Consider the following 14,110-nt stretch of genomic DNA (forward strand, 5'->3'; position numbering starts at 1 on the left):
TACGCTACTTGAAAGGCACATCCAAGGTTGCACTATGTTTCAGTAAGAAAGATGTTATCTTGGAAGGGTTCTCTGATGCAGATTTGGGGGGATATTTGGATACAAGAAAAAGTACAACGGGTTATATTTTCACTTTGGGTAGCACCGCAGTTAGTTGGATATCTCGACTTCAAAAGAGTGTTGCTCTTTCAACCACAGAAGCAGAATATATGGCTATCTCTGAAGCTAGCAAGGAGATGATTTGGTTGAAGAATTTTCTTGAGGAGTTGGGCAAGAAACAGGAGGACAGTGCTTTATATAACGACTGTCAGAGTGCTATTCATCTTGCGAAGAATCATGTGTTTCATGCTAGGACGAAACATATTCAGCTGAGATATTACTTTACAAGAGAGTTGATATGCAATGGTACTTTGTCCTTGAAGAAAATCCTTGATTCAAAGAATCCTGCAAATATGTTGACTAAGGTGGTTAAGAATGAAAAGTTGATGTTTTGCGTAGTTTCAAAAGGCCTTCAGAATTGATTGTTGAGAAGGCATTGCACTAGTTAGAGTTATTAATTGAAGAATTGATTTTACTAGACTTACAAAAGTGAAGTGAAGATGTGACTAGACTCCAAGTGGGAGATTGTTGGGTTTGTGGAGTCTATTAATTAAACCCATGAAAATAGACTATTCAGATTCAGATTAGTTTATGGATTAGTTTATTTTTTAGATTTGGATTATAATTTTGATTTAGGCCTAATTTTTTCTCTTATAAATACTCATATATTTGTAAAATCATAACACAACAAATTGTGAGAGATCAATACAAAATTAGTGCGGCTTGTGGAGTAGGAATTTCTGAACCACGTAAATTTTTATCTCGAGTGATTGTCGTTTATTTTCTTATTCTTGTTTATTCGATTTGGGTTTTACTTTCGTTGTTGTATAACTTCATTCAGTGACCCTGTAATTGCTCTGCAAACTATTAGAGTAAGGTAAAGCTTGAAGATAAGTGTTGATACTTCAGGTGAGGGGAAACTATCTTGCTTAGGGGGTAAATTTAATATTAAAAAAAAAAAAAAATTGGATCATTTATGTACTACATTTTTGTAATTACAAATGCGGAACTACCATATTATTTGATAGAGGGTACTTTCTGCAGACTTTTTGATCAAAGATTACAAGTACGATCACAACTTTCTATTGTCTATGCCAAACTCTACTTGGGTTGTTTGCTTCTATTCTGATAGATTTGATTTCTCGTTATGGGGTATCCAGTTTTTTTTTTTAGTATCTGTGTCTGCATCTTGGTAGCTGTTTGGGCTTTTCCCTAGTGCTTCGTCAATGTATGAATACTATCGAGGTTCTTGATAATTCCTTCTAATAATCAGGAATCTCACCTCCCACATGTATAGAACCCGCAACCTGACATGAAGAGGGAAGGACGTTATCACTATCAGTACTCAGTAGGCACCCAAATCACTTCAAATTAAAATCTGAGTCATCTGACTGCAAACGGTAATAGCTATTTTTTTTCTCCAAAAAAAAAATCTCCTTTCATCTTTTGCACATTGTTGGGATCTAGTAGTTTGTTGTGCATTTCCTATATCTAGGCCAGGTATGTAACTATATATACCAACAGTTACAAATGTATAAAACGAAATGATATCTTCATGTGGAACAAGATGCTTGAGAAAACCATTAAATCCTCATGCTTTCTGATTACAGAATGCTTTGTTGGAAGAAGGAAGTATTATTTTTATAAACTTATCTTGAATAATGGTCTATTGAAGTCTTTGTTGTGGCGAGGTATCTTATTAAATTTTTTATCGTATAAAATAGGTTTGATAAAGGGCTGACATTGAGGGCATCTAATGTTCAATTTGTGAACTTGATTGGAACCGAGATTGGGGCCGAGATGATTCATAGGGTTTCCAGCTATGAAAACAGTTTTATTAACCAGGGTGGAAATATGACTCTCCAATGATGGAAAGGTTGCTCTGCTATGCCAACGAGAATGGATGTCACAGTCTAATTTAACTGTTTAAGCTTACTATGACATGAAGGCCGTGACTGCAGGCAGCCCCACAACTAGGTAAGTTTCTTGCCCTGAAGCCCTGAAGCAAATCAATGATTAATATAAACAGTGCCGGACGCAGAAATCTTTTTTAGGGGGGTCTGAAAATTTTTCGTGCCAAACTTTCATTCGTAACATCCGAAAAAATTTTCATGTCAAACTTTCATGCGCAAACTTTTTTATTTTACTTGAAAGTTTGAAAACCATTAATGAAAAATTATAAGGTTCGAAAAATAATTTGTAAATATCACCGGTTCACCATGATGCATCACGTGTTCTCCAAGATTTATATGGTTTGACTTATATAAAAATGTAAAAATTGAAGAGGTATATACAGCAAAACACAAATTTATAAAGAAAATGTAGGGGAATGGGTTCAATCCTTGGTTTTCATGGAGAACCACAACAATAACAACCATTTAGGTTATAGTAGCAAATTAAATTAAAAATACAAAACTCAATGATATTTGGGAATTTAGGGGGAACCAGGGACCCCGGGACCCCCTAGATCCGCCTCTGAATATACATATGTTTCGGAACACAATATGATTAGCATAAATCATAGTTGAATTGAACTGCAGCACTGCCCGAGGCACATGTCAGCTATTATCTTAATGACGACGTGATTGTGACATGGTGAAAAAACCTTCAAGTTATTTATGTTTCATTCTTCAGTCCTGTTATCTACCTCATTCGATCTCATAATTCAGTAGTACTACATTAGGAATGTAACATATGTTTCCAGTTTTATTAAATTTCTTAATTAGAAAGGGAGTGGGGAGTGAGAATTGGATTCATGAACTTTACCATTTGTCCTTGAGGGGAGGGAGGGGAATTACCCTTGGACTAGGCTGTCTGTCAAAGAACCATTAATCTGCTAATCGACTTTTGCAGACTACAAAGTTTAAGGTCGTATTCAGGTCTGTAGCAAATTTCGGGGAGCCTAAATTTTACGGAAATATAATTTAAATAAATATATAATTTTAAAGGAATAAATTTTAGGAAAAAGAGACATATTCAGGTTAATCAGGCCTGTAATTTGTGTCATGAATCTGACTGGGTTCAAGTCGTGTGTGATATTTGCTGCACCATTCCCCCTCTCTTTTTTCTGTGCACTACTACATCTGCAACAATTTATTTTTAGCTAACTGCTGCATCTGCAACAGCTGATACCCTGAATGTTCATCATTTTTTAATCAACAAATTTTGGCACTTCTTTAGGAGACCTGGTTTCATCTAGCACTTGGCTGTTTGAGATATAAGTAAAAAGTAATTTTTTTTAAGATACCTCAAACGAACTCGTAGTCATTTCATCAATTAGATTTCCTTTCATTTAGCACAGTCATCAGTATGAACAAATTTACCCTGCATATATGAATTAAACTTTTGACATATTAAAAACTAATAAATTAAGTGGAAGAGTGTGAAGAGACTGACCAACTCAATGCTTGTGAGTTGTGATACATCTCTGTAGACTAATAAACTGCTCATGCATGCCTGTGACTTACCACAATTTGACCTTATTCTTAACTTTCTTTCTTCTGGTTTTTCTGTGTCCAAGGGGTTGCTTCACAAGTCACGTCAGAGGCTTCCGTGTAGGATGACTATAAAACAAGTCCAGTGTGCTTATAGAGTAGGGTCTCGGATCATTAGGAGGTATGATTTGTTGCCTTTCATTTTGTTTTTAGAGGGTTTTTTAAAAAGACATTTATCTGTGGTAGTACTCAAGGACATAACAATAACATATGAACTATTAGAGTAAATATCAAAATTGCATACATATAAAGATAGTGTATAAACTAAGAGAGTGTAAATATTAAACATGCATATATAGCTTAATAAATAAGAGAGTACTCTTCAAAATTAATTTATAAATGGGTCATGTCAATCTTCACAAAACATGCATAGGTTTCTTGCCCAGCGTTTGGAACTCTATTGCATCAAATTTGTAAATGTGTGACAGTATGTTCTAGTTTCGTACATCATATACAGCGGTGCTGGTCCGCGGCAATTATATGTCAGCTTTTCTGCTGTTGGATGAGAAAATGGAAAGTCATGATTAGGTAAAAAAATATAATAAAAGAATTTTTTGAGACAAACCAAGGTCATTGAACACGGTATGTAAACAGCGGTAGCTATGTTGAAGTGATCATGTAGCTGGTGCATTTACACGTTACTTTCAACTTTCATTTTGTGACTTTTCCTTAGGTTAAAATACTATATATAATATATTTTATAAATCATTTCTAAGTCAAAAAAACTTAATAAATTAAAACAAGAAACTACAAAATAAGAAATTAAAGTAACATTAAAGGGTTCCCTTCCCGTTTATTTCACAGCCAACCAACTATTCCGTAATGAATCATTGCGGAACGTCATAAAAACTGATAAATTTTATTTTCCGTAGTTAACTGATTTTATTCGATTAAAATTCAAAAATAGGTATAACTGAGATAATTTCAAGCAATTAAGACAATAACAGAGGCAATTTCTTGTTATTTTCTTTCCACAAGTAAATTTATATTATTTTCAATTTTTTATGATTTTTAAAGTAATTAAATTTGAAAATTTCGAATTAAGTGATAAAAAAAAGGAAAAATAAAAATATTTTTAAAGAATTCCATAAAAAATGTAGGAAAATAAAAACTTTAAGAAAATAAATATTGTAATTTTTTGACTAAATTTGTATTAATTTTATTTTTTTTATGATTTTTTAAGTAATTTAAATATGAAAATTAGAATTAAGTAATAAAAAAGGAAAAATAAAAAAAACTCAAAAAATTACAGAAAAAATGTACAATTTTTTGACAAAATTTATATTATTTTCAATTTTTTATAATTTTTTATGTAATTTATATTTGAAAATTCGAAAAAAAAAATTGGTGAAAATGCATTTAATGCTCCGGAAGGAGGTAGGTGAAAGTGCATTTAATGCTTTCGCAATGATTCATCGCAGCAGATTGCGGAAGAAGGTTGTTGAAAGTGCATTTAATACTTCCGCAATGAATCATTGTCGAAGGAGTATTCAATTTTCTAACAAAACAACGCGTCAGTATACATTGCGAGTATTAAATTTTACAACCAAGCAACGCGTCAGTGATGCGCGAATTATAAAAAAATTTCTCTCCTTCCGCAGTGATTCATTGCGGAAGTATATGTAGTGAATTTTTTTTCATTTTTTTTAAACAATTTTTTTGTGTCACAAAAAAATTAATAAAAAAATTTAAAATTCATTATAAATTTGTTACCCCTTGTTGATTTTATATAAAATTCTGATATCATTTTTTAAAATTTTTTGAACATAAATATTATTTATTCTACCTCCTATTTTGGTAAAATAAGTACACTAAAAAATAAAAAATAATAATTTAACAAATATAATATTAATTTAGAATAATTTATTAATGATATAAAGTCCGGTTAGAAAAGAATAATATACAATTATGTATCAAACTATTTTAACCCATCATAATCACGAAAGAAGTACTTTGAGTATAATTTCTATCATTTTTTCGAAATGGAGAATTTTGAACATTTAAATTTGAAATATATATATATAATATTCAAATATAATAAATAAACTATTTTCAATATGGACTTCTTATGTTCACATTTATATCTTTCAAAAAATATTTTATAAATTTAGTAAAAATATATTTTATTAAATAATACCATATTATTATTTTAAAAAAAAAAATATTACTCGTTTAATTATTACTACTATTATATTAATTTGAGAATCGTGTACACGGTATGATTTTTGATTCATAAACTCATGGTGTAATAAGTTTACGAATTAAAAAAATTCTCCGATAAACGTTTCTCGAAATAATTTAATAATAATAAATATGAAATGAATATTATTATATTTGAATTGTAAAATTATTATTCGGTGATATATTTTTTTACAAAAATTTATGAAATACTTAATTTTATTATAGTTGAATTATTTAATAAAAATAACATAATTTAAATATAACACAATGATACAATATTTATTTTATTTTAAAATAATTAAAGAAGGAAATAGTTTTAACAATAATTAATTGCAGAAGTACACGTTCAGTACTAAATTATTGCAATTCTTTGTTGGTTCCACAGCCCCTAAAACCAACTATGGTTGCAGGACTTTTGTGAACATTAAAATTGTGGGCTATGTGATCACTTCATCAAAACCCAAGTGTTTAGCTGTCATTGTCAGCGCGGTACGAGTCGCTCAATGACCGTTGTATATGTTAAATAAAATTAATCATAGACTTCCATTTCTTCATCCAGGCAGAAAAGTAGTATGCTGTTTCTCCAGTCGTGCATCAAGTGAAAGAAAGAAGTTATGCCAGGGTCACGGTTATTGCATCTCCAACGGGGTTAGTTATATTGGTTGGCATGAAAATAGTCTAATACTCCTTCCGTCCCTAAAAACTTTTCCCACTTTTTTTTTAGGTAAATCAATATACTTTTCTCACTTTCCTTTTTTAACACAAAAACTGAAAACTATACTAATATTAAAACCCACTACTAGGCTTAATGGGCCAGGGTCACCAGTTTTATTTTTTTACCTAATCATTCCATTTCCTACTCCCCGTCTCTTTCACTTCATCACTCCCTTCTATTTCCTCTCCGCCACCAAAACCCTAATTTCTATTCACACAAATGAGCGGTAATTACGGGTTTTCTGATTCCGATGATGAATCCACCAACGTGTACGAGTGCTCCAATCCCAATCACTGTGATAAAGGTGATTGGTGTGAGGGGAACCACACTTATTGTCGGGAAAAGGTCCGAATGGGTTGTGGTCGAACTCCATTTGAGGAATCAGCGGCGAAATCAGAGAATACGGTGGATGAAACCCCTAAATCGGGGTTGCATACAAGTGAGATCGAAGTTCCCTTTGATGAAGACGATGCGCCTCATTCCCCTATTTCTTCAGTTGCGAAGACTGTGGCCACCGTTGTTGCTCCGGATCCGTCGAGCGACGACTTGGAGGCGGCGGGCGAGTCTGAAGATGCATGCTCTAGGTCTTAATCGACTTTGTAAGAAATCATTCTTTCATTTTTTTGGTTATTTTGTGCGTATATTCATCATAAACTACTGGTTTTGGTGCTTATATTTACCATGATTGACTTGTTGTGCTTAACCATGTATTCAATTGTGTTTATTAATTTTAATTCCTTGTGGATTCGCTTGTTTTGCACTGATTGTGATTGTGTATCCGATTGTGGTTATTTCCGATTGGTTTTTGTGTAACTAACTGGTGGATTGTGTAGTTCAGTGGTGGATTGTGTCAGTCAGTGGTGGATTGTAGTGTTCTTTGTGTAATTCCATGTATCCAATGTGATGTAGTTGCTATAACTGTTGTAATTCCCTGTATTCCTTGTGGATTCGCTTGTTTTGCACTGATTGTGATTGTGTATCCGATTATAGTGTTCTTTGTGTATTCCTTTAGGGTGATCGATGATGAATGTTCATAATTTGGCTGAGACAAATGACTTCCCTAATGTGCCATGTTGATTCAGTGTGTGCTTAGTGGTTGTGGAGGTTGTCAATGATACTTGGGGACAATCTGAGATCAATATATACAAAATGTGCTTAGAACTAAGCTCAATTTTAATACATAGGCTGATTAAAACTAAGCTTACTTGTAGCACTATTACATTGAAAATAAAATAGGCTTATATTCTCCACTTAACTTGTTGAAGTTGATGCTCTGTTAGGTCCCCTAATGTAATTCCATGCTTCATGTACTGCCCACATTGGTGTTGTCACTTGAATTGGTAGCCTACCTTCAGCTGCTAGTTTTTTTTGTTTACATGAGGCACTAGGTAGTCATTTGAGCCTTTTACCTTGAGCACTTCATTCATAACATATTGATATGACAACCATACATTTGCTAGTGTCCTTGGATCTAGTTCATAAAAGGCCTGATGCACTGCATTCAACATGTCATCCACATCTTTTGGCATCTTTTTGTGCATCAAAGATTGAATGCTTCTAAAAAAACCTAAGTCCAGAATATTCAAATCTGGGCTATTTGGTGGTTGTTGCACCATATAGAAAGTGAAGTCCCCTTGTTTATGTACTTGTTGCCACTCTGGGTCATCTTGGGTTATGTGTGTTCTTGCATTATCTTGCTGTATGTATATTGTTTTATGTCCTTCACTCACTGGCCATTTTTGCATGATAGCTGGTATAATGTCATTGATTAACATGCTTCTTGTTTCCTTTCTCCCCACTGATTCAACAACCTTTGTGACCACTGTCCCCTTTGCTCTGTACTTGGATGCTCTCCTAGCTGGTTCTTGGTAAGTGAATGAGAAGATACCTATCTTCCCATCAAAGGTACACTCTGTATTCTCTTGATTAAATCTTGGTCTAGCTATAGCTGCTGTAAACATGACCTTTGGTATGAATTTGCTTGACTTTTCTACTCTGTACTTGCCTTTTTCATTCCTTTCAAGGTATACTCTCTGTGATTTTTTACTAAGATAAAAACCACTTTTTATCAATGTGTACAAAATTGAACATTGGACAGTACTGCCTCTTTGTTGTAGGTGTACTTCCCATTAATAAGTTCAGAACCCATTAAACCCTTTGAAAGAGATTTGCCTCTTTCAAAGCAGGATGTAAAGGGTTTGTGTGTGGTTTAATTAGTCCCCTATTTATCATTCTATTTGTTGTTGTTGATGATACCTTAAGTTGTACTGCCAAGTCCCTTATGCATGCTCTGTCTCCCATGTTTATTCCAGTTATTGTACTTGGCTGCACTTGTATTCTTTTCCTCCCTGAGTTATGTCCATTTGTTGACATGTTGTATGGCTGACTTGCTCTGTTTTGCCTCCTTGAAATTTCCCATATTGTGCTTATTGTCCTCCTTGTTACATTGAATAAAGTTGTCACTTCTTGGATTGCACCATGTTTGAGTTTCCCCTCTATCTGGTTGTTCAGAAGCCATATTACAATTTGCATTCTACTGTCACAGCTGAGCTTTGCCCTTGATTTGTGATGATGAACATCCTCCTCTTCATGTGTTTGCCCTGTTTCTTCAGCTGGTAGATTCAAATCAAAAGGGAAGGAAAGACTCATTTTTGAATAAATGGGGCAAAGCAATGATGCAGCTTTTTCCAATTTGTACTTGTAAAATTTTCATTCTGTACTTATATTTTTTAGCATAATCTGTGTGATACTAATGCTCCATTTTGATTGGTTGTAATAATCCCACTAACTTGTAATTTCAATATTTTATGTACAAATTAGTGGGAGTATTGAATTAGGCGGGAGTTTGTCTGCACTTTTTCCCTGTTTTTTTTTTTAACTTTTTGAAATTAACTTTGCTAATCATTGTTTCTTAAAACCTGTGCAATTCACAATATGAGAAAAGCTTTTGGGTACAGAGGGAGTATAATTTTTAACAATAATTTTCAATAAAATTTAAATTTTCAGAAAATACTATTAATTCCAATTGATTTGAAATCGCGGTTATATATTTTAATAAATTTAAATACATTTATATTAACACTAATAATTTTATGTAATAACTAAAATTATACTTTTAATATTATGAAAAATTAGATTATAACCAATATTTAAATAATTTATCTGACTATAAATAAATAAATAAATAAATAAATAAAAGATAAGATACATGAACATGAGGTATTTGCCCAATAGTGATCCAAAAATTCAAATTTGGGGCAGATTACCCCAAATTCTCCTCCAACAGTGATCCAAATTTGGATCACTAATGTTCACTGATCCAAATTTGGATCACTTGGTTTAATATAAAATAATGATTTTGTTATATGTAGTTTATGAGATTTTAAATTAATTCTTGATTTTTTAATTATATATTTAATAACAAAATATAATTAATAGTTAAAAAAATTTCTTTTTAAACTAAAACTTAAAATAATGAGAAAACATAATTTTATTAAAATTTAAATACAAGTACATTGAAGAGTCAGAAATGCTGAATCCAGAAGTTAAGACTATTCCGATCGATGAAAATACTCGATTCCAAGAATTCCTGGACTGCTTTAAAAAAATAAAAATAAAGAGGCACATATTGCACTTAGAGATGCATTAATTGAGCATTTATGGGAAGAATATACTAATTCAGAAAATTAGTGTGTATCAATAATATTTTGTATGTTAATTATTGCGATGAATGTGTTTTTCGTAAATTAAGTGCACAATTTTAATATTTTTATGTGTATCAAATTTTTTTGATTTAATTAATTTATGAAATGTTATATAAATTGTTTATAATGATTAAACGATAAATTTAAGATAAAATTGCTTAATATGATATTTATATATTATTATATATAAAAACTAATTTGGATCAAATATTTGGATCACACTGTTGGAGTTGATCAGAAATTGGGATCAGTATTTGGATTAGTTGGTGATCCACATTTGAATTTTTAGATCACAGATGTTGGAGATGGCTTTAAAGAGGTGCATAAAGTGAATAAATAAATTATCTAGCTTACGGGGACAGTCTTAGAGATCTGTAGTGTTTGGCTATATATAGCCAACAAAGAATGGATGGCTAAATGGCCGATTAGAGAAGTAAAAACAAAAGACATTGGCTATATTTTGCAGTGTTCACTTGCTAGGTAGACATTTTAGCCAAGGGCTTATAGCCTTGGAGATGGTCTTAGTACTTGAGTGCAATTTAGTACTCCCGTCGTCCCATATTACGTTTCCTATTTTGACTTTTTATAATATTCATGGTAAGCGATTGACTACTAATTTACGTCTAATCTATAAGATCAAATATAGTCATGAGTGATATTGTTGGATTCGTATTTATGAGTACTATTGTGCAAGACATGCCTGTACCTTAACAAGACTAAGTCAAATTGACAACCCTAAGTAAGTTGTATTATAATCTTAATTTGTATTTTGTACTTGTAACATGTAAAGTCTGTAAAAATGTCAAAGGAGCAGACTGGAGTCTTTTTCTGTAAACAGTGTGCCTAAGAATTCTATCTGGAAGAAGATCAAGAAGATTATGCCTCAGAAGAATTACGAAGAAGCTTGGAGTTGAATAAATCTGTTTTGAGAAAAATATTCTAAGTCAAGATCTCTACAAGTCACAGATTTAGTGTTATAGAGAAGTCATTCGAGAACTCCAGAATGACTTATAGAGAACTCAGGAAAGCTACTAGAGAACTCAGAGATATCGACAAGCCAAATTGAAGACATGAAGATTGGAGATGTCGACAAGTCATTTCTTCACTAGAGTACTCAGAGTTATCGATGATTCAACATTCATTAGAGAACTTTGAGTTATCGATAAGTCAAATTCCACTAGAGAACTCAGAGATATTGATAAACCAATATTAACTAGAGAACTCTGAGTTTTTCGATAAGTCAAATTTTACTAGAGAACTCTGAGTTATCGACAAGTCAATAAGCCACTAGAGAACTCAGAGATATCGATAAGTCAAGTGAATATATGAAGACTAGAGATCTCGACAAGCCAAATTCTCTTATAGAGAACTCAGAGACCTCTACAAGTCAAATTAACTATGGAGTACTAGAGATCTCGATAAGCCAATATACTTATCGAGATTTCAAGTTCTCTGTAGACCAAACTGGAGATCTCGAGGTAAAATCTCAAATTACAAAATTGCATACCAGTTCAATATCCATGATTAACAATCAATAAACAATCCAACCAGCTGGATTGACAAGTCTACAAAAAGCAGCTTGAAGAGTGTGCAAGATCAACGGTGAAGATTACCTGACAAAAGAAGATCAAAGTTAACACAATGTGCAAAGATTTGCTAAGCCAGAAATGGAAGATACACTTTTCCTAAAATGGAAATGACAAGTGACAGTTTACTAAATTAAAAAGTAATTTCTTATTATACACTGTGCAAACCAGAAGTTAACTATCTTATAAAGTTAACACTGGTCCTTTGTTAGTAGTAACATTTTTAGATCAGGAACTCTGGTATTCTTTCAAGAAAGAAGCTAAGCTCCTTATCAACAAAGAGCCTAGAAATTTTATAGCAAAACATTCTTAATTTTAATATAAAATTAAGTGAGTTTTGAAAGATCTGTGTTCTTTATTATTGCATGTTTAATTTGTGTATTAACACATTTCACTATAAGATTTGATTTACTCTGTTCACAACCAAAATAGTTCAAGAAAAGCTTAAAAACAGTAAAACATATTCACCCCCATGTGTGTAATTCATTACCTAATAAGTGGTATCAGAGAAAAATTTGAAAGTAAACGGATTCAAGATCTTGGATGAATGAATACATAGAAAATCAGTAGCATCAAAATCCCTAAATTTGATAAAACCAACTACACTCTATGGAAGAAGAAAATGTTGTTGTTTATCAGGATGGATAATCCACTCTACATTCAGATTCTCAAAAATGGACCCTTCACTCCTATGGTTAGAGTTGAGGAATCTACAGATGGAGACATGGTTATCCCAACTCATTATGCTCCAAAAGATCCTTCTGAGTACACTGAGTCTGAGAAAGAAAAGGTTTCCCTGGTTAGTGGCTTGCAGTTGATATTGATAGAGTCACTTGACAATGTAATGTACAACAACATTGTTAACTGTGACACTGCCAAATAGATTTGTGAAAAGATTGAAATACTCTGTGAAGGAACTGAGGAACTTAGGTCAAATCAAAGAAGGATACTGATTTCACAGTATGAGGGTTTTATGGCTAAGCCAAAAGAAAGCATCACTGATGTGTTTGAAAGGTTTAACAAGCTGATAAATGACTTGCAGCTGCATGATAAATATTATAAAGCTGAAGAGGTGAACTTGAAGTTTTTGCTCACACTCCCTGACCATTTGGAACAGAAAATCTCAGCAATCAGAGAAGGGAGAGATCTAAGCAGGATAACACTGAAAGTTCTTTATGGAATATTAAAGACATATGAATTAGAAATGATTTAAAGAAAATCATTAAGAGCTGGCCAAGGGCATGTTATGGATGCTTCCAGTGCTCTAATTGTCAATGATGGTCAGACCTCTAATGATGAGCCAAGATCCCAAACTCCAGTTGCCTCAACAAGTGAGCAAATAATCAATGACTATAAGGAACAAGTAATTCTGGAATTGGAAGAAGATGAGTTCTACACCGTTGCTGAATTGGATGAGCTAGATCAGTCAATGGCCTATTTGGCAAGAAAGTTCTCTAACATTAGAGTAAAGAAGCCAATATACTTCAAGGGTAAAGGACAGTCTTTCAACAAAGACAACAGCTGGAAAGGAAAAGGGAAATACACTTCTGATAGCAACAATGGTTACAAAACTGGATCTGTTGACAGATCGAAGATAAGGTGCTACAATTGTGATGAATTAGGCCATTTTGCTACAGAATGTAGGAAACCCAAGAAAGCAAAGAAAGATAAAGCTTATCTTGAACAGGAAGCAAAGTATGAAGCTCTTCTGAAGAAATAGCAAAGCAAAGCTTATATTGCAGAGGGGAAAAGTTGGGATGATTCTGAAAATGATGAAGATGAAGAATTTGGAAATTATGCACTTATGACCTTGGAGCAAGGAGAATCATCCTCATCTAAAATACAGGTACCAACTTTTACCATAATTGATTTAACTGTGAGTCAATATAAGGAAACTGTAGAGAAGATGAGCACGAAACATTCACACAAGTATGGTTTCTGCTAATGAAGAAATTAGCAGACTGATAAAGATAAATGAAAAACTTGAGAGTGAAAAACAAGAAGCTGAACTGTTGGTGGTGGAGCTTGAAGCTGTAAGACAAGAGAATGCATATCTGAAGAACAAGCTCAAGTGTGTGAGTGAAATTGAAGCAGTGCTAAGGGAGAAGCTGGAAAAGAATGAAGTGAAGTTGAAGTCCTTCAGAAATGCATCTGAGTTGGTTGGACAATACCATGAGAAAAACAAGCCATGTGCAAATATTGCTATTGGTCTTGATTATGATGTTTTGAACAGGAAGAAGATAGAGATAGGTGACAAAGGAAAAGCAACAGAAAATGAAAATGTTCCAGCTATGCTGAAAAAGGTTGTATCACCTATGTTCAAGGCATGTG

At 32.9% G+C, this 14,110-nt stretch overlaps 1 protein-coding gene and 1 long non-coding RNA gene across 2 annotated transcripts; one reads left to right on the forward strand and one right to left on the reverse strand.

Annotated features, from left to right (window-relative positions):
* Window positions 1-1,264: 1,264 nt before the first annotated feature.
* LOC141717389 (uncharacterized) lies at window positions 1,265-3,684 on the forward strand. The gene is made up of 3 exons (XR_012573626.1): window positions 1,265-1,499; window positions 1,824-2,076; window positions 3,620-3,684. It is a non-coding gene; the product is annotated as an uncharacterized LOC141717389 (long non-coding RNA).
* Window positions 3,685-7,847: 4,163 nt separating this feature from the next.
* LOC141719818 (uncharacterized) lies at window positions 7,848-9,138 on the reverse strand. The gene is made up of 2 exons (XM_074522192.1): window positions 8,746-9,138; window positions 7,848-8,522 (listed from the first exon to the last, which is right to left on the reverse strand). The coding sequence occupies exons 1-2, from the start codon at window positions 9,136-9,138 to the stop codon at window positions 7,848-7,850; spliced, it is 1,068 nt and encodes a 355-aa protein (XP_074378293.1).
* Between the last annotated feature and the right edge of the window lie 4,972 nt (window positions 9,139-14,110).

The sequence above is a fragment of the Apium graveolens genome, chromosome 4, assembly GCF_009905375.1.
Source record: "Apium graveolens cultivar Ventura chromosome 4, ASM990537v1, whole genome shotgun sequence".
In the NCBI taxonomy this organism is placed as follows: domain Eukaryota; kingdom Viridiplantae; phylum Streptophyta; class Magnoliopsida; order Apiales; family Apiaceae; genus Apium; species Apium graveolens.